The 21376-nt window shown below is 44.0% G+C and overlaps 2 protein-coding genes across 4 annotated transcripts in view; one reads left to right on the plus strand and one right to left on the minus strand.

Annotated features, from left to right (window-relative positions):
- Positions 1-21376, minus strand: part of LOC119163079 (ribitol-5-phosphate xylosyltransferase 1-like) — a 161730-nt gene that overhangs the window by 50881 nt on the left and 89473 nt on the right. Inside the window, exons 1-2 of one of the 2 annotated variants that reach the window (XM_037415013.2) lie at positions 3933-4262; positions 182-286 (exon numbers count right to left, since the gene is read on the minus strand). In XM_037415013.2, the coding sequence (XP_037270910.2) occupies positions 182-286; positions 3933-4077 (250 nt within the window). In that variant the 5' untranslated portion in view covers positions 4078-4262. Of the gene's footprint in view, positions 1-181; positions 287-3932; positions 4263-21376 lie in introns of those variants that run through there. The other variant, XM_075874331.1, reaches the window with a different exon arrangement.
- Positions 4437-14496, plus strand: LOC119163080 (uncharacterized). 2 transcript variants are annotated; one of them, XM_075874329.1, is made up of 3 exons: positions 4437-4695; positions 10798-12476; positions 12953-14496. In XM_075874329.1, the coding sequence occupies exons 2-3, from the start codon at positions 12461-12463 to the stop codon at positions 13306-13308; spliced, it is 372 nt and encodes a 123-aa protein (XP_075730444.1). In that variant the 5' UTR covers positions 4437-4695; positions 10798-12460; the 3' UTR covers positions 13309-14496. The 2 variants fall into 2 exon arrangements, with proteins under 2 accessions (XP_075730444.1, XP_075730443.1); XM_075874328.1 differs by having other exon boundaries at positions 4437-12476.

Here is a 21376-nt window from a genome sequence, read left to right on the forward strand (position 1 = left end):
CTGTGCGGACCACTAAAACGTTACTTTATTATTTTTCTACATAAGCATTTTTTTGGCACAAAAGTACCACCATGAGGTTTCTAAATAGCTATTGCAGCCATCCCATCAATGACAACTCAATATTTGCCTTTAAGTCCCTTTAAGCACAAATAATAGAAAATCACGAGGGAGGGTTTCATACCTATGGCTGCCTTGCCCCATATCTCAATGGTGTGGGCCAGACGTGACGCATTGCTTCGGCTCAGCTCTTCTCCCCATGGATTCCACTCGGCTCCTTCCTTGGTTCCTGGTGGCACGAGATAATAATGTAACTCTACAATACCCTGTTTCTTGTCTTTTTCAAAAGGGTCAGTGGCTCAGCCAGGATCTTTCGAAGACCGTGGCAACACTAATTTTGATTAAATTATGGTTTATAATGTGTAATACTAGCTGTTCACTGGTATAACAGTAGCACTGTCTTCGGTCAACTTTATTGTGATTATTAAGTAGTCTACCATTGTAATCCTTGGGTGTAAATCACAATGAAGTTGGTAGGCGATACATTAGCTTTGTGGAATGCAGAAACTGTGGGGCTATAAAGCCAGCAGATGGGAACACCTACAACACTCCTATGTCATAGAAGGCTTCTTTTTGGTGAACCACTATTACCTGCTAACGAAAAGCTAGAAGGAAACAACTTTTATTCTAGTCAAACGATGTCATTGGCATTTATTTCACCCAATGCAGGCTTGATGTAGAAAGTGCTATAGGAGCCCTGCAACACTTTTCCAAGTAATTGTCGAACGGCTTTACTAAAAGAGATCACTGCCCCCCGAATCGACAGTTGCAAAGACATTTAGAATCCACCAAGTACGAGTGGAGTTAGATTTTTGCCGCACATAATTTCTTTCTCTTTTCTCTCATCCTGATGAATGTGCTGGAAGCTAACCAACAAAGAATGCCACGGCAGAAAAAAGCTATGTCATGTGCACATCATGACGTTGAGTACTTCTTCTTTTATTGAGTGCGTGGTTTACCTTCACTTGCATTCATATTTGTAGCGTAAGACAGACACAGAATGAACACATGAACAGGGCGGGCACTAGATATCAACAGATTTTTTATTGAAAAAGCCAGAAATCATCAGACATCAATGCATGTGAACAGTGCTCTTGAAATCTGTCTTAATTACAGATTGCGAGAGCACTGTGTGGTAGTTGACACACAAGCAGCGAGAGGTCATTTGGTGGATCATTGCCGCAGGTGCAGTTGCGCTCCCGATTTCGCCAATCGCGTGCGTAGAAAAGGCAAGGATAGGCAACGGGAGGAATTATAAAGCATTCACTATCAGTGAGAAAGAAAATGTGTCAGCGTGGCGTCGGTTGCCTTATCCAGCAAAAAGGTTGAGTATTTGAAAGTAAATCTTGCGCATGCAAGGTAGTAACACATGACATTGCAGTTATAAGAAAGCACCTCAAAGTGTGACTGTGCATGCGCTCATGTCAGATGGTTTTTTACTTTTTCAATAAAAAGGATCACTTGATGTCTAACAACAGTTCTGTTTATGTGTTCCTTCAGTGTCGCCGTTTTTTTCCTTTTTGCGCAACAAATATAAATGCAAGTGACCCAAACCAACTAGGCCGCACCACCGCCTTGATTGATTCGCGTTCACTGTGATGATGAATGTGCATGTGGACATCTGGCCTCCTCCCACTACGGACACAGTAACTACAGAGCCTGCGATGCTGGAATCAGCCAGTGGTGAAGGATTTGGGTCGATCATGTTCAGCCTATGGCATCACTTGTAGAAAGAAGAGGTAGCAGTCTTTAGCTAATTTTGACAATTCTCGAAATTCCAGGTGGTGTACTATGCTATGACGTGTGGCTTGTGTGTTTTCAGAAGCCTCCACTTGGGATCAGAATCAGAAGTGGTTTTATTTCGCCAGTATTTTTCGAACATGCTGAAAATGTGTTGCAGGGCCCCTTTATGGCAGTTTGGTAAGCAGTGTTTCATTGTACTCCTTTCATGCCACATACGAAAACATCTAAATGCAAAGAAGACAGCAATGAACGATGCTGTAGATGGAACAGCTGTCAAAGACCAAATGAATTTTATTCATTGTTGAATAGACGCACACAAAGAACCACACACATTGACCCATGTGCACTAACGCCATCAACAAAACAACAAAAGCTCGACCTTGTACATGATCACAAGAAATGACACGTATCTACAAATAAGACTTGCCGAAAAATCTTGAGCCTCTTTTTCAGTCCTGTGAAAGCCTTGGAAAACAACCACCGCTCTTTACGTGGGTGCCCGAATTGCTGCCATCCTTCACATTAGTATAGCCCCCACACTGCGGTTCATGTGAACTGTAGTACGATTATGAGGCAGGCCATAGTGATCAGCTCATATTTGACTACCCGTCTTTCTTCAAAAGTTACCAAAATCTTACCACTGTGCTCACGCATTGAAATGTGACATCACAACTCTATGTATATAATGAGTGGTAGGTGCAACTGCTTGTAGCAATTGCGTCATGTCGCTATGAATCAGGTTGCTTAAAGTAAGGTTGGCTCTGATACAAGCGTTCGAGTCAAAATTACACACACAAACAGCCCGGTGCATATGAAAGCAGGTGCACTGCTTGTCGCCAACTTGTTGCATTTTCAATCGGTGAGCACTGCACATGAGTGCTGTGGCATTTCGATTAAACGACTGCTTATGTGGGCACAAAACATAAGCAGCACTTGTCTTGCACAAGCCATCCTCTGAACCACAAGTTAGCTCGAACTTGGTCAGAACTAGCATATGAGATTCAGTGGCTTTGGGTCTTACAATAAGAATTTAGGGGAAATTACAGAAAGTAGGGGAGAGGCACTTGGAATAGTAGCAGTGCATAAAAACAGGAGGGAAGTTAACTGGGATATAAGCACAGACTTGCATTATAATAGCCTTATTACGCATGAAATTTATAAACGAACTCAAACAGAAGACACAGGTATAGATGGGCAAAAGTGGATGCTACTACTGCTGTTCATTGGTGAAATTAATCATCGTCGGCCTATTTTAGGTCCATTACGCGAAGGAGGCCTCGCCCCACGAATTCCAATTTATGCTGTCTTAAACAGAGCAATTGGATAAGTGACTGATATGTGGGGTTTAACGACCCAAAACCACCATATGATTATGAGAGACGCCTTAGTGGAGGACTCCGGAAATTTCGACCACATGGGGTTCTTTAACGTGCACCCAAATCTGAACACATGGGCCTAAGACATTTCCGCCTCCATCGGAAAAGCAGCCGCCGCAGCCGGGATTCGATCCCGCGACCTGCGGGTCAGCAGCTGAGTATCTTAGCCACTAGACCACCGCGGCGGGGCGCAATCGGTAAGTTACTCTAAAGCTAAACATAAATCATCAACATGGATCCCCTCAGCGAGACGCCTCCGATGACCCACCGCTTACCCTACACAAGGTGTTCTCACGAGGCGCAGCGACACGGCAAATAAATTATCCGTCGCTGTCTGCTCCAACTTCACTTTATCGCGTTGGAGCTCGAAAGTTGTGACAGTTCTGTGAGTCACGCGAAATCTTTCCTCAGCGCAAGCAAATTACACAGCTCATCACAGTAAGCTGTAGGTGAGCGAAGCACTACGCGCGGCCAGCGTCGTTTTAAACGCCAACAAAACGATCGAGCTGTGTGTGAAAACAATACCACGCGCTTCCTTGCGCAACTCCGTGGTGCCGAAGCGAGCTTAGTAGACTGGTCAATTTTCGCACGTGAAGATGTCAGTCAGTCTCCACAGACATGCTGAAAATAACGGCGAAACGGCACTACGCGAGCTCGTTCGCCATATTCCGCCACACGTGTTTTTCTCGTGCGCGGAGACGCGCATGCAGTCGTTCTTTCAACATTGTGATGACCCCCAAATGTAAGGTGACTTACTGGTTAAGCGGGACGGGCCTTTCCGCCCGCTCTCTTTCGGTTTAGAGCCGTAGTTCTTCGAAATCAGCACGTAGGCGGTGTAACAGGTCAGCGCGATGTAAACCGCGAGCACGGCAACAGTGACGCGCCTCAGGCTGATCGCCATGTCATCATCACATGCTAGGACGACGATGAGCGTCTAGAGATAATCATATGACAACGCTGGATCGAGAAAATCGCTCGATTACATTTCTGGCTTCAATTCGTGGCGGGACAAACAGGTAAGAACGACCCATTTGCCGTCACCAAGTTTATGTTCAGCTGTTCAGCTGATTCTTGGATTGGATCGCTCTATAATAGGCTTGTACTGGCACTAAATTGAAAAAAAAAACTATTTAGAGTAATTAAAAAAATTCAAGAAAAAATTTAAAATGTAATTTTTACAATGTGTAACGTTTTAAAATTACGTTGGAATTATGTTTGATAATAATTATTAAAAGCCTTTGACACCTTCAGTGACATCCCTAATAAAGCTCCATCGTTGTAAGCAGCAACAATAAGTTAATGGAGGGAGTTCAATCTTATCAGTGATGTCTTGTTGTTGATACTTTACGACAGCACCATGCTGTGTTTGTAGTTGTTCTTGACCAGCTTGGAGTGTTGGTGTTGCGTGCTCTCAGTGGGTAATACAGCCTTCGATCGCTGTGGTTGTTCTGTGCCCAAGATGTACGGAAACCAATTGAAGTGACGGGTCGACGACATACCTGCCAGCTACACAACACAGGTGTGCACTCCACCGTCTAGACGAGGTTCATTGCTGGCGAAGAACTTTCGAGCATTCACGAAGAGAACATGAGTGTTTCGAACCACTCGCTGAGCAACAGAGGAAATCATTACTGAGCCTGCTTTACCGCGGTCGCCACTACACGTTTATGAGTGATCGTAGTTTTCAAGTGCTCATGTTACGTGGTCTGATAGAACGTTTGTCCGTAGACTTCTTACCGTTTATGAGTTTAACATTCACGTAATGCGATGTGCAACGCTGGTAGGCACAGCCAATGATGTGGAACCTAACCAGGCACACACAAAGCTATATGGCAGCGCTTGCATGCTTTGCTTAACTGCTCGTGTAAGGCATTGCCAGGTACCTAATCATTACCTCTCAGTACTTTCATTGTGTTGTTTTGATAAGAACAATGATGCCGTTGAGAACGTTTGCAAAGGTCATGTTAACCACCACTATATGCCCCTACCACTGTGCTGCAAGGGTTTTGGTTGTTGCCGCCGTCATCAGCATCCACAAGCAACCATTAAAACACTGAAATATGGAACTGCAGCAATTGGTGGCATGGCGAATTGTTTTCGGTTCGATCCTCTTCTGAGCAGTCATTCTAAAATCTGCGACCAAGCAGCAACGAGGAAGCTGGAAACGCATACTTGGGCCACGCTGACTGATTAGACATGTGAACGCTGCTTGCGTGTTACTTGTTTACAATGATCGTTGCTTGAAATAACCACATTTGCACTTACTACTTCACGACAAGTCACCTGAAGCAACACAATGAAAACCCACGATTCACACGGAATGCGCTGCACGAGCCAAGGAAAGCAAAGGAACTGGAGCCGTTGCGAGGCTCAACAACGTCGCTGCTTGCTCATTGTCACTCAGCACCTGAGGCATGGCCTAGGAGCTTGCTGAACACATCTAAATGCTGTCGATGTCGCATGGCAGTGAACTTGCGGTTGAGCCTTTGGATGCTCCTTACGCTCGAAATAGAATAATGTCTATGTAAAGGATCCCATTCACACTTCGCTAAACAAACTCGTGCATACCAAGCAATGAAATGAATGCCACCACTGGAGTTTGAAATTTGGTGTCACTGCTCCTTTAAGTTGGATCCAAACTCTGCTCGACCAGTGACACTCAAGCCACACGATTTAGGCCCCTCTAGTCTGTGATGGCTCCTGTTCTGCATTTATTTTGTCGTATGTGGAGACTCGAGACTTGCATATCTGCTATAAGGGCGATACCTTTAAATTTCCATAGTACTTCAGAGGAATACGGAGAAGGTGAGAATGGGAGCTTGTGATTAAAAATTTGAAAACAAGAGGTGGGTGCTGAAGCCATTGTATTGATTAGTGGAATTGTCTTTCTCAAGTCTGCAGGGGAATAAGAAAAACAAACTCTGTTTGTGGGATGGTTTTTTTTACTAGAGACATTGTATTATGTTTATTTTTTTAAGGGCTTAGAGTTGTGACCAAGATTTTGTCAGATTACTACAATTTGGGTATCAAGGGGAAGAGGTTGATACCTACAGTACATGGGTACAGAAAATGGCATTAACTTCTTTAATGCAATAAGATTTTGTGCGATTTGCAGTGTCGTACGAAAATATAAAGTAGCATTAGCTTTCACGACATTCGTCATCTAATGCCTTCGCTAGAACTCATTCAACTAAAAAATGCTTGCTCTCGAGAAATGGAGTACACATAAAACATTTCAAATAGCATTTATCGCATCAAAAATATTTTACATGCATGACTTTTAACACATAGCATGGCGCTTTCCACTTGCATCAAAGTGAAATTCACTTCAAAACTCTTACAACTTCGACATAACCGACGCCGTGTCTGATTTTAGGCATTAAACTCAACGTGCAATGGCCGAAGTTGCGGTCGGTTACAGTGTCGTAAAAGACAGGAACAAACTCAAGCTAATGGCACCATAACATGCTTACTTCTACATTTCACTAACTTAGAGCGAGGTTGTTAAAATGAATGTTTATGTTTTATTATTGCCCTAAAATTGCTTATTTTGAAATTCACTCTTATTGACATTGTCAGGTCAAATGCCATTAAATTTAGGCATTTTGCAGGGAAGCCAAAACAAAATGTCATTTAGGAACTTAGTGGCTTAATTGCTGAATGTCATTTTATGTGCCCGTGTGGCACGGGTGTGAACCTAACAGCTCAGAATTCTCGTAACTTGTATTTAAACATAATTACACAAGCATCTGTATTTTTATCTTATGATAATGCAATGGGCAACTGTAAGAATTTAACTTCTGACTTGATCACAAGCAGCAAAAAGCCGTAGCCACCATAGCATGTTTAGCATTAGCAGTTGAGTGAGGGGATTACTTGTAAGCTTTAATAAAGTGATTGACATATTAATTCATAAGGTACATTATAATAACCATTCTTATATAGCTCTGTGTTCATATTTCAGTTTTTACTCACTTGAAATGCGTATATTATACACTGACTCAATCTTTGCAGATGCCTTTGCCTTTATTTAATCGAGCAGACAGAGTATGAGAAATAAAGGCAATCAGTGCAAAAAATTTAGAATTTGGTGTTTTATGAACAGGCCCACTGCCGTCAAGCATTGCAATTTTTTTTATTAACCCCATATACATTTTTGTCAAGTTGCTGAAGCTTGCATTTTTAGCTGACTTGTCAAATGGTGGCATTGTGGAGGCAGAAAAAAAAAGTTTAATATGTTTAAGAGCATTCACATGTAGAACTTCATGACACAGAATCACCATATTGCTGCCATTCATAATGTTTCTCAGGTTGTATGGGAATTCTAATGAACATTCATACTTACATCATTAAAATGTGAAATTGGTTGCCCTGCACCGAAATAGAACTCCTTTTGCCATTCCGGCAATGCGAAATGTTACGAAATTATATTGGTTTGTCAAATTCAATGTAATGTAAAATCTTGGAAACTCTACTTGTTGTGCAAGCTAAACAAAAAACGAATTATGAACCAAGTGGTCTGCAATGAAGTATTGTTGTAAAATCTCTCAAATGCAGATATTTACTAAATATGTTTCTATGAAATGCTGAAGGCCACTTGCCACATTATGGCATGGAGCACAGGTGGGAGGATGTCTCTATTCTCTGCATGTTCATTTGACTGTTGTACAGTTCTTTGAAATGGTCAGTTTTAAAATATTCCAGACGTTTCGTATAGAGAGAATACAGGACAAAGCACACGATGCAGAGTGCGATGAGCAAGTGTATAGGTCCTGTTTGTCACAATCGGTGTCTAGTTCATAAACATGATTTGGTATTCCTTGTCTTGCTTTTTTCCGTAAGGCAGCACCGTGTTAGTGTAAGCATGTATAACCTGTTCACAGTTCCACTTGGTGACAGCTAGTTGTGCAGCTTGTCCCAACCTCTGTGTATGATGCCTATTTCTCCCGGTTTCCATTGGTTAAAGAGTATTCATGTGTAAGGTTTTCAAGACTGCCATTCATGAAAGGCAGTGGATTAGTGTTGATGGGACCAATATGCACAGAGCAGTTTATTTTCAGCCATGTCACGATCAGTCAAACGAAATGAGTCGGTTGTGAGACCATTTTATAGTGTTTTTTTCTTTCACCATTTTGCTTGCTGCAAAAGCTATAGTTTGTAATGTTTTTGAGGTTGTGGGCAATACCAAACACTGTGTTACTTACTTTGTCAACAATGGATGATAGTCTGTACATAATCCTTAAGAAGCTAGCGAATTTTGTACAATGTATCTAGTTCCCTGTTCATTAGTACAGGTGCTACAATGTTTGAACGTAACTTATCTGCACATTGTTAAATAGCTACAATGTTTGAACATAACTTAACTTCTGCACATTGTTAAATAAGCCACAAATTTCATTCACTGTTTTCAAATATTGCTGCAGATTATTTTGAGAAAAGACTACTAATAAGATTAGATCATATCACACCCTGCATGCCTGCAAACTTTGTGTGTGCATACAGCTGTGTGACGTACATGCACCAGCATAATGTGATTTTGTTAGAATCATGGAAAAAAAATCGCAGCATATCCACGGAGTAAATGGTGATAAGTGGGGTGAAGCTTCGGAGGGTTTTATTGGTAAACCACGAATCGCCTGTCTGTCCGTCTGTCTGTCCGTCCGTCCATCTAGCGAACACTCCGAGTACCGCCATCTCGCATCTCTTCATCATATACTCATCATGTACAAGTACCACCATCCAAGGAATATTCTAAGGACTAAATGAGGGGTGGCTACCTACTACTATTACATACATCGACGACACATGACATGCAGCTTAAGGAGCTTCGCCCCTAAAATCAGCAAGGAGCAGACAAGTTTCACTGATGTGTAGCCGTACAATTTTTCACTATTACACATCGGCAATACTTTTTTCAGAGTAATTCTTTTTCTGATGTTTTACTGTTGCATTTACGAATAGCTAAGAACGAACTTCTCACGTCTTCTGATGTGATGCACTGGCAACATCAGAAATTTACAGGATGAGGAGGCACTGAAAAGTTTACTATATACTCCATGTGGGCTTGCAGTCTGCACTATTACGGCACAACCTCTAATAGTATATGGTAACCTACATAATACCATCTGTAATGGCATATTTAATATTCTACTTTTTCATAGGATACATGTTGCATAAACTTCTGTTCTGTGCCTTTGCAAATTAAAAAAATGTTGCTATTTGCGTCAATGACCATGAAAAATATATGTTATCCCCTATACCTTTCTCAACTTCACTCTCTTTTGGTTTTGCTTGATTGTGTTGAATAGACAAAATGAGCCTCTGATTCCTTCCCCTAAATTGTTGTTATCTAGCTTACCGAAGTATAATTATGCCTCATTATATTTATAATATTTGATGTATGTATAATTTCAAGCTTTCCGAGAGCGGTTGCATGCTGATGTTGCCAAATAAGCTCTGCAGTTGCTCGCAAAACGGAAGGAGGTTCATTATAGAGGACGTACTGTGGAGAGCTTCGTGCTGCCCTCTGGTATATGCAAGTTTTAGCTGAAATTGTGGAGAAAATGATCACTTTTTATTATATTGCTAGTCATTAAATTGATGAAAAAACCCATAAACTGGGCTTGGTGTCAAAACTTAAGCTCAGCACATCCCCTGTTTATGGATTTTTTTCATCACAATCTTCCTCTTCCTGTAATTTTTTAGTCATTAAATTGAAATTTTATGGTGATTATGCCACTATAGGGTGTGCACATTTACTTGAATAACATTGGTGAAAGCATTGTGGAGAAAGAGGAGAGAAAAAAGCGTTAGTTAGTCTCATAGTCTCTATTACGGACCTACTCCGTATTCTCGAGGTGCAACACATCGGAAGAGACCACTGCACCTTTGCGAACGTATATTGCAGAGTGGTGCGAACTTTCCAGTATGATGCACCTTCCAGCAGAGAAACACATGCATGAACACAGTAGAAATGGACACTACAAATGCTTATGCCCATTTTTCCATTTATATATCCATTTCTACCAGCATTTGTGGGTGTCCATGTCTCCTCTTCATGTGCTTTTTCATGTGATCGAAGATGTATCGTAATGCTGTTCAGAAGCACCTATCCCAGTTGTCCGTATTTAGTGACCCTTTCCAAATACTGTGCACTAGTTATTCTACAATGTGTAGATATAGAGCATTCGACGTCATGCATAGGGCAGCATGAAATTGATTAGCAAAAAAAAACACCTGAATGACAAAAGCATTTTTTCTGATGTGCGCTCTTTTTTCTCAACCAATTCTGTGCGCTCCCCTATGCAGGATGTCGAACAAGCTAGCCCCACAGCTGACTCTTTTGTAGAACATTCGATCAGACCGTGTCCTATGCTGGAAAACACTGTCCCAATGTGTGATTCCTTGTGTGTGATCGCTCTACAATGGCCTCCTATTGTGAGCACTGAGACCTTGTACCAGCAAGAATTGAAGCAGAGTGGGTTCTAGAATATGTGTTCCTATGAAGCTTTCATGTTCAGTTATTTCAGCACTTAGAAGATGTGAGAAGTGAAAATAATGTCTTTGAACTTTCTCTTAAATATAGCTCTCGCAATGAATTAAATTGTGCTTTCTCTTGCAGGCACTGTGAAACGGTGGCGCATTTCTGATCTGCATACATACAACTTCTTTGTAAGACCAGCGGGTAACATATTTCACTCAGTGAAGAGAGTGAAAGTGACCTGTCAACCTGTGGTGAAGTGGGAGGAATCATAGCAGACAACGTGCAGCTAACTCCACCTCTGGCGCTAATTGCACTTGCGCCGCAATACTTTTTGATGGTTCAAGGAGTGCTGCCACGCATGCTATGTTAGCTATAACAGTGGATACGCTTGTACACTTGCGCATACTGTAGTAATTCCTTCGTTACACTTGTTAGCCTGTACGTGCCTCCAGACCACGACAGAGATATTGAGGTGCACACTGTAGATTACATGCGATAACATGTGAGGAAAGTTGAGAGTTGTGCGGAAACCCATCTGGTCAGGAAAAACCTGAAGACAACTGAAATAAACACCAACCATGAATGAAAGCAACATAAAAGCAAAACGTCTTGGCTCTCACATAAGTGCCTTGTTCACAAAGCTCCAGTGTGGGAACCAAAATGTCTTGGTATTATGTTGCTTTTATTCGTGGTCGGTATTTGTATCAACTGTCTTTGCCTACGAAGAAAAAAAATATTTGAATCACAATTTTTTCATAGATGCATAGAATTGGGAATAGCTCAGCGAAAAAATAATTGAATACCATCTGCTTATTTAGCTCGTTATTAGGAATGGTGTTTTCGTCAGTTTTCAAAGATTGAATGTGCAGAGGGCATATTGCTGTTGAAGCATTCGAATAGTGTTTTCAGAACAAATTAAGCCATTCTGTAAGAACTCCACATCGTCATTATGCATTTGCAATTCTCCTGTGTGAGGTTTCTAGTTGTGTGAAGTGCAACTGCAGCTTTATAATAATTTTTAAGGCTTTATGTGCCACAACAACAACAATGCTACATGCCAGTGGCCAAACAGATGAAGAGGAGGGCAACAAAAGATAGCCTGATGCGAGCTTATTGTATCGGCTGTGCTGCTCACTTGTAACCACTTGTAAATACATGTGTGCCTTCGAGTCTATTTTTCTCATAACAATATGATTACGAAGCACGCCATAGCAGAAAGCTCTCGATTTTTTACCAGGTTCCTTTTTATCCTACTGACAGATTATATTTTACCACTCTGCATCATGCTTATGCCTGTGAAAGTGCATTGTAGATAAGAAGATGACAAAGTTTGTCCTCAGTGTTCATGTGTATTGTTGTTCTGTAATGCTACATTGTCAATCACATTCTCAACAAAGCACAGGCAAGAAAAATAATATTAAGGCACAGAAAGACTCATTTTTAAACATCGTCGTCTACTAAATGCAGACATAAACACATACCTAGTGCAAATTCTTCAAAATAAAAATACTGCAGCATTCTTTGCGAGATATGCTGCAAAATTTTGTCTCCTTTAGCTTAGCTATGTCACAAATGTAGTGCATGATACCGAACAGTAAACTCAAAACCATTTCCTAATATTTATGGTCTCATATCACAAACGGCCAAATGATTGCTTGCTTTGGCTCATGGGCGGCTTGACACGTATCCACAAGAAAGGTTCAAGCTCTTAGATCTACAGTAGTTAATTAAATACCTTCTCTCTGTCTCCATTTGTATGTGACTTCTCACTAGGTCAGAGAGCAGGCTTGCATCTTGTCAAATGACATTTAACAGAGGTAGGTGTCGCTCTAAGTTCCTTGTTCCTACCTACAGTGGCTTGCCTTGGAATGGCCTGTCAATACTCGTTTACTGTGCATGTACTTCGTGAGTCGCACTTGAGAACTTGGTAGCTAGAGTAAACTCTGGCAGCAATCATTGTGGCTGCTTTTATAATAGCGCACAAACATGGAACATTGATTATTTTAACTGTTTAAGAATAAAGCCATTTCAAGAAAGTAATTTCAAAGCAGGCATTTACAAGAAAATTCGAATGTATTGCTTCTGTTTCATCTCGCTTGTCGACTGCACCACAAGTTATAAGTGATGCATTTTTCTGAACATTTATGTGCACGTAAACTTTGCCATTTCATTTTACCTTATTCTCAGTGCCATCTTACCCCAGTGCATGGTAGCTGTATTGGCTAGCGTCCCCATGTCGGCATTCAATTTTATTCTGTGTCTTGTTGAAAGTGCAAGCGTTTGATTTGTGCAGACTCGATCACCGTGCCCAGAAAACCTGGCCAGCCAGGACCTGGCCACTTGGGCTCCTTCAAGGGGAAACATCTGCAGCAGTGTCACATGTGTAGCTACTCTACTAAAAACCGCACTGACTTGCAGAGGCACCAGAGAATACACACGGGCGAGCGCCCATACAAGTGCTGCTATTGTGGCAAGGGCTTCATTCAGAAGAGCAACATGGATGCACATGTTCGCATTCACACTGGCGAGAGACCCTTTCAGTGCCACCTCTGTCCCTGGAACTCTGCATGGCAGGTGGACCTTAAGCGCCACATGAAAACTCATAAAGGCAGGGACGGTGTTCCTGACAGCAGAACTTCCGATTCCTGATGATGTTCCTGAAGACGGTGAGGAACAATTTGCCCGGTGGTGGGAACTGTGATGAAAAAGACTGAAGAAGCATGTTTATGATGTGCATCTCATTCTGTGACTTGAACTTGTAGCTTAGAAGAGTTGAACTTGGGGCTAAGTGTACCAATGAAATGTGACACTGAACCACTTAATCAGCATACAGGATGCTATATTATTGGAGTTTGTGGGGAATGTTGAAAGCAATTCTTGCATATGCATTTGACTAAGTGTGTATGTGGCTGTGTGCAGTTGATTTACGCACTTTTATTTATGTGCTTGAGCACATCCCAAATTTCTATTAAAGGAACTAAATTGCAAAGCACTGTTTCATGAATATTTACAATTGCTTCAGGACAGCTGCTTAAGAACATGTCATGTGTTTTCTCAAACTGCTGTTTCATATCACCTTTCACTCATGCGTTCTCTGTGTGAACGACCTCATGTCCACCGTATTTCTGTGATGTCTTGATAGTAGGATCAAGTTCAGTTGTTTGCTTAAAGAGTCTGTTGAAGTTCCTCTTCACCCACCACTTTTTTTTGTGTGTGTGTACGTGAATAAACAGCTTCGGGGACATTGTAGTGTCACATATCAGGCTCCTTTCTATGCCTTGGAAGGATTCGCTTTTGAACCATTTTTATTGAAGGCATCGGTAAACACTCGTGGTATTGTATAGGAAAAAAGAGGACATATTACGTGATGAATAAATTTCATGCTCTAGTTGCTCTATATTACATGTTGTGCACGCCCTATATTTACGTTGGGTTTGGAACACTGCGTCGTTTTGTCATGATGATGTAATGCTCATGTAATCTTGTCAACGTACCTCCACCATTAACTCTTAGATTGACAATTACATGCTCTTCAAGCTTCTAAGGATTATTAGTCCTATTTCTTTCAAGTTGAGATGCGATATGATTTTTCTGAAAAGACATAAGGAAAGACAGAAAAACGAAGCCAGGACACTGCACAGGCGTTCTTAGTGTCCTAACTTTGAAATTGATAGCTGGACAGATACCCGTTGGATCAAGAACAGACACAAAGACAATTAAAAAAACACATTGACTACGATTAAAGAAAAAAATAAAAGCATGAATGAAATGTTGTGACTTCCGTTTTGTGTACGTGCTTGCACGCCCTGTCTTTTTAGAATAAATAGTTACCACCTAGTTCAGCTCTTCATTATTCTAAGCATCTATTTTAATTTGATGCAGTGTGCTCTTGTCCAATCTCATTAATCAGCATGTGTCTGATCGGTCTGTCTACTTGGCGAAGAGCACATGTAGACATGTTTATGGTCGTAGGCAAGAAACATCTGCTAGCGAGTTTCTTGATTGAAAAAACAGACTGTTCGCTCTTTTTTTTTTCCTTATTACCGGTTTTGCACAAGGTACACACATCAATATAAGTCACTGTAAACAGTAACATACAAACAGAAGGGATGACAAAACAGTCGCGGAACTTTTAGTGATTACAGTGCTAAAATTCCTTCAGGTTCACCAGGGGTTCGACCCTAGAGAGCCATTCCGGAACAAAATCTTGTTGTTTGAGTATATGAATGTACTGAGCGATGCTTTCGCGGAAAAGCATACGGGCCGAACGCCTGTCAGGGTCACAGTAGTAACCGGCCATTCTTGCCCGCCATAGACAATGTAGGCCAAGCAGCATTATAAGATTAAAAGGCAGTCCCTCCTCTTTTTCTGCTGTTAAAAACCTGATACCCAGTGAATGTAAGGGAAGTTCCTTTTTTAGAGTTCTCTGTAAAACATCCCAGAAGTAAACCCCTTCCCAACAATGCAGAAAAACGTGATCTATTGTTTCCGGCTTTCGGCAGATCAAACAGTTTGAACCCCATGGCATATAAACTCCTCTATCTTCTAAAAAAGTCTTAACCGGTAGTGTTCCGGAGTGTAATTTGAAGAAAAAGCTTTTTGCACTAGACTGAATTTGCATTTTCTTAACACGCTTAAGAACATCATTGCCTTCTCCCCCGCTATTAATTAACCTATACATAGGAACTGGAAAAATCATGTCACATACGTCTTTATGCAATTTCTTTCGCCCGACCGAAAAAAGGTATTCATTGGAAAACCGAACTGACAAGAACCGGACACTGTCCGCAACTTCCTTAAAGAAACCTCGCGTAGCTCCCGGCATGCTTACGGTGCTAACCACAAAGTTAGGCAGAACACGACAAAGGCGTAACTGGCATACCGTTCTTAAGAAGGGGTGTTGAACATCTCGAAAAAAATAAAACGATTAGCTAGTTGTCGCACGAACAGATGCGACAGGCTTAGTCCCCCCTGTTTTACTCTTCGGAACAGATTTGTCCTACTACATTTTTCCCAAGTAGACCCCCATATAAACACAGCAAATATCCTATGCAGCTTTTGCACATGCACCCGTGAGCAACACAAAACCTGCATCACATACCATAATTTGCTCATTAAAAATATGTTGCATACAGTGGCTCTAGCAAACATTGAGAGACAGTTGCCATTCCACTGCGCTGTCCTTTCGCGCGTTTCTTTTATTTGTTCAGTCCAGTACTCATTGGTGTCTTTGTAGTGCTGGAAAGGCACACCTAGATATTTTACTGGAGTATTAAACCAGTGAACGTTAGCATAGGTATCTGGGGCTGATGTCCAGTCTCCGTGCCACAACCCCAGACACTTTCCCCTTGTAGTGCCATCATCACCATCATCATTTTTTCCATCACCGCGCCGCGTCTCTCGCGCAGCTGGCGCGAGCTCGAGCTGCGCGAGAATTAGAACGAGCTCACGCACCTGGCGCGTCGGACGTGGACAGCCACCGCGGCTCCTCTTCAGGCGTGCAATAAAGTGGCGAGATCAGCACGGCCCCGTCGGCCGCCTTCGACGCCGTCTCACGTCTCTCTTCTCTCGCCGCTACATTGGTGACCCGGACGTGATGCACGCCATTCTTCATGACGCCCTTCCGGTAGAGTTGCGTCATCTCGCTGCCACTTCAAGCACCAGCCCGCAGCCTTATGATGCCCTCTGCACTGCGGTGCTCGCCCGCAATGGCCTCACGTACCAACCGCTTCCAGGGGCCCGCGACTTTGGGGTTGTCACTGCGTCGCAACGTGTGCTACCAACCGTGGCCCCACCAAACTCCATGACGGCCACCTTGCCGCCCGCCTCGGAGCCTGGCACAGGTGACCTTTCACCCGTTATTGACCTCCCGACTTCCTCTCGTCTGGCCACTAGCGACGCGTGTCCCGCGTATGAACTGCCTACACCATCTGTCGAGCCAACTGAACTATCTACGACATCTGTCGAGCCAACTGAACTGTCTCCGACCCCTGTCGAGCCAACTGAAGTGCCTACGACATCTGTGGAGCCAACTCAACTGCCTATGACATCTGTTGAGCCAACTGAGCTGCCTACGACGTCTGACCAGCCAACTGAACTGTCTATGACGTCTGTCAAGTCAACCGACTTAACTACAACCACTGTGGAGCCAACTGAAAGCATGGGAACAAGCACTGCCACCAGTCCACCAGCGTCGAATACCTCGACAGTGACTGAGGCGACAACTGAACCCGTCTTTCCTGCACAGCCTCCCATGACGCCATTTCCCGTGGTCCGCGTATTCGGCACGGCGACGAACGAGTCGCAGCCGCTGCCTGCGGACGGCGTGTGTGACTACACCTTCTACGACGGCCTCTACGACACGGGCCCGTTTGACACGCTTTACAGCCCGCACTTTAGTGCACCAGTTGAGCACGTTCTCAGTCACGTGTCGCTTCACAGCGTCACTGAGTACGGCCTCTCTTTCGCCTACAGAAACGCATCACAAGTGGCGCGAGACCTCGAAATTCCAGAGGTGCTTTCCACGATTGAAGACCTCTGGGACCGAGCCATCCGCCATTACGGATTTCTTTCCATCGAGCGCTTACTTCTTCGTCCACTGCGCAACTCTCAGTGTCGCCCACCAGAGACCCACTGGTTCCCGATGGTCACTACACGTTGACAAACTGGACTTGCCAAAGGAACACTTTATGGACTGCCGTTCATGTACATAGCATTTGTCGCCCTCTTTCTTTTTTTCATATGCCTTCAAATCGCGCAAAGCGCTAGGGGGGGAGCCCTGTAGTGCCATCATCACCATCATCATTTTTTCCATCACCGCGCCGCGTCTCTCGCGCAGCTGGCGCGAGCTCGAGCTGCGCGAGAATTAGAACGAGCTCACGCACCTGGCGCGTCGGACGTGGACAGCCACCGCGGCTCCTCTTCAGGCGTGCAATAAAGTGGCGAGATCAGCACGGCCCCGTCGGCCGCCTTCGACGCCGTCTCACGTCTCTCTTCTCTCGCCGCTACACCCTATTAACCCGACCTCCTGTAATTTCTTCAAAATTTTTAACAACGGCAACTGTCTCTTGTACACTCTCTTTGGTGGTGCAACACACTGCTACATCATCAGCGTATGCCAAAACCTTTACCTCGGCGTCAAGCAGTCTGAAACCACGAATGGTCTCGTTTTCTATTATGGCCAAGCATAAGCTCTCTATGTACAATGCAAACAAGAGTGGACTTGCCGGACATCCCTGGCGTACCGAACGTTCCAGCCTAATGGGAGACCCTGGGATCTTGTTAATAATTAGTCGTGTAGTAGAGTTCTCATACGCCAAAACTATGCCCTCTGTAATCACCGATCCGACATTGACATGTTCAAGTATGGAGAATAACACATCTTGCGGGACGCAGTCAAAAGCCTTTTCTAAATCAAGCTGGAGAATCGCAACATGAGAATTAAAAACATCGCAACTCTCACATCGCATTGTGATGTGCATTGTGATGTGTCATCGCATTGTGATGCACAATGCGATGAACACACATCGCATTGTGTGTGTGTTCATCAATATTGAGCGCCCCTTGATACCACACGTTTGGTGCTCCCCAACTATTCTAGTGACTACGGACTGCAATCTACCTGCCAATACTTTCATGAGTATTTTGTAGTCAGTGTTGGTTAGCGAAATGGGCCTATATGACGAAACTAGTTTTAATTTTGCTTTGTCATCCGTCTTAGGTATTAAAATAGTGTGCGTGTCGGCAAATGAAGGTGGTAACGCTTTGATTGTGTAGGCTTCCTTGAACACAGCTTGTAACACTGGTGAAACTTCTGTTTTAAAAGCTTTATACCACATCGCACCGAGACCGTCAGGCCCCGGCGACTTCCCAGCGGCGAGACTATCTATTACACATTCAATTTCAGAAACGGTTATAGGCCTCTCTAACGCTTCTTTCGTTTCGAGGGATAATTGCGGCATCCGGCTCAAGAAAGTGTCCTTGAACTTTGTAACATCTACTAATGCGGCTGCAAAGAGACCCTTGTAATACTGAAAGAAAGCTTCAGCGATAGTGCTGTTAGTATTTAGCAGAATTCCATTTTCCTCTATTTCGTTGATGTGATTACGACACGCTCGTGATTTCTCGATTCCAAGTGCGCGCTTGGTAGGAGTCTCCCCCATAGCCCACGCCTCTGCTCTCGCTCGAATAAGGGCTCCTCTGTAGCGTTCCTGCTTTACTAGCTCAATTTGTCGTTTCACCGTTCGAATATCTTCCTTATATGCACCGGGCTCCTTGCTTTCTAATGCTATCAATTTCTTAAGCGTTGTTCTGAGTTCATTTTCTTTCATTCTTTCTTGATATTTTAAAGTACTAGATCTCAATATGGCTTTCATTTTAACGCTTTGCTTCAAAAGCTCCCATTCCTCGCCAACATTACAGGCTCCAATCACTTTAACGTTCTTAATTCCCTCAATTACAAAATTATTAAAAATGTCATCCCGAAGTAGTTTAGCGTTAAACTTCCATAAATCCCAACTAAATTTGTTTTCTTTTTGTTTAAGTCCCACGTTGCATTGTACAAGACAATGGTCAGAGAAAGAGACAGGTAAGACTGTGTAACTATTGCTTTTAGCTAGCGTCTCCCCTGCCATGTATATCCTATCAAGACGTGCGTGACTGGTTCCCTGAAAATGCGTAAATCGAACTTCGCGACCTGCTTCGAGGCACTCCGCAACATCATCCAGGTCAGATTCATTCAGCAAGTCATAGAGCACTTCAACACTTCTGTCTCGCACATGGCGGTTATTAATTCTATCCTTCACGCTCAATACACAATTGAAATCCCCCAATAAAACAAGCTGTTTTGGTGTCCGTAAATGTTGCTTAATTAACGAAAAGAAAGTTTCTCGGTCTGCCTCCACGTTCGGCGCATAGACACAAATGACGCGCCATTCAATTTCGCTAGTACTAAAATCACAAGTCACTGTTCTACCAGAGTCACAAAAAAAGTGACTTTCAACAATCAATCCCGGAATCTTTTTAACAAAAAGCACACAACCGGCCGAAGTTCCTCTTGCGTGACTAACTATGGCATAATATTTAGACGTAAACCGCAGCATCATGCTCCGGGTCTCCTCCTCACCTTCCACTTTTGTCTCCTGCACGGCTAACACGTCAATATCTTGGTCAATTAAAAAGCGATACACTTGAGCCTGCTTTTTCCTGGAGGCCAAACCTCGGACATTTAAGGTTGCAAAGCTCAATGCCCAGTGACTAGCCATCGTTACTCACTAAAAAAAGGAGGGGGTAGGCCCGGAGCATGGTGCTTACCGTGTACGTCTAGCTCCCTGCTGGACGTCTCTGGGGTCATCTGGTGGTCCGGCATCAGCTAGCTGCTGGTCCCTTGGAGTGCCAACCGGTCGGTCCACAGGTAGATTGGACCTCGCTCTGAGGCCCGAGCACCGCCCCGGTGTCGCCTTCGCTGGTGGTCCCTCAACTTTGCTCTCGTGAGCAGTGCCCGCAGATTGCTCCAGTGAACGCTTGACCGCCGAGCTCGTGTTGATCCCGCGGGTCATTCCGTGCGCTGGCATGTCGCGTCCTCTCGCCGCTTGCGTCGACATGTCCACCAATTGGCTTTGTGCGTCTTCAGTGGAATTCTCTTGGCTGGTGTCCGCCTTAGCCGTTTCATTCTCCTCGGGTTCCGACGCTGTATCATAATCTTCAGGCGAAACCGGCCCACGTTCAACCAGAGAACTAGGCGCGTCTCCTGCCCCCTTAGCCGCGTCTTCCGCCTCAGCGGCGGCCATTGTCTGCTCTTCGATCTCATCGCACGTTGCAGCGCTCGTAACTGCTGCATATGACCGGACGCACTGAGCGTCTCGATGTCCAAATCGCCGACAAATTGAACACCGTGGCACCCTGCAGTCTCGCCGTACATGACCAATCCCTTTGCACCGCAAGCATTGCATAGGCCTGCCCGGCGCCACTACTAGGGCCAATTCCCCTGCAACGCGCACTTGGTGTGGAAGGTCCTCCACCGTAACTCCACTCTTTAACTTGAGTAGCACGGTTCTCGTCGTCGACGCTTTGTCGCTGACGCCGTCGACTCCCCAGCGCTCTCGATTCACTTCGACAAAATTGCCGAAGGCCGCGAACGCCGTCCGCACATCCTCATCGGCGACTCCGTAAAGCAGCCAATGAAGCCGCAGTTTTATCTGCCGGTCCTGGGGATGAACGATGAGACACCGGTGTCCCTTCACCTGAAGTTCGTTGAAGGCCAGCAGTTTCTTCGTCGCGTCTTCTCCGTTCAGTGTAACCGCCCAGACGTGATTAATCTGGTACGCTCCGAGTGCTAAGATGCCCGTTAGCACTCCAGTGGGGCCCAACGCGTCTCTGAAGTCTTCAACCCTGTAGGGTCTCGCTCGAACGTCTCCGTGCAAAAACACAGTATTTAAGGCAACGCGTCCTGTTGGCTAATGAGGCAGAATCACTTGGTACTCTTCAGTTGACCTGTTACCACGGCCCTCAAGGGCCGCTGAAGCCGCTCCGATGGAGCCCTGCATCCTGCGTCCGTTCACTACCGTGGCCGAAAGCAGAATGACTGTTCGCTCTGCACAACTGTTCACAGCGACCCCTTATATATGGGCCCTTGATCTTGACCTCCATGGTAGTGCTGATGGGAGATTTCTCCTGTGTTATTGAAAAAAAAACAATAATTCGCAGTGTGTGTGTTCAT

This window comes from Rhipicephalus microplus, chromosome 9 (genome assembly GCF_043290135.1).
Source record: "Rhipicephalus microplus isolate Deutch F79 chromosome 9, USDA_Rmic, whole genome shotgun sequence".
NCBI lineage: Eukaryota > Metazoa > Arthropoda > Arachnida > Ixodida > Ixodidae > Rhipicephalus > Rhipicephalus microplus.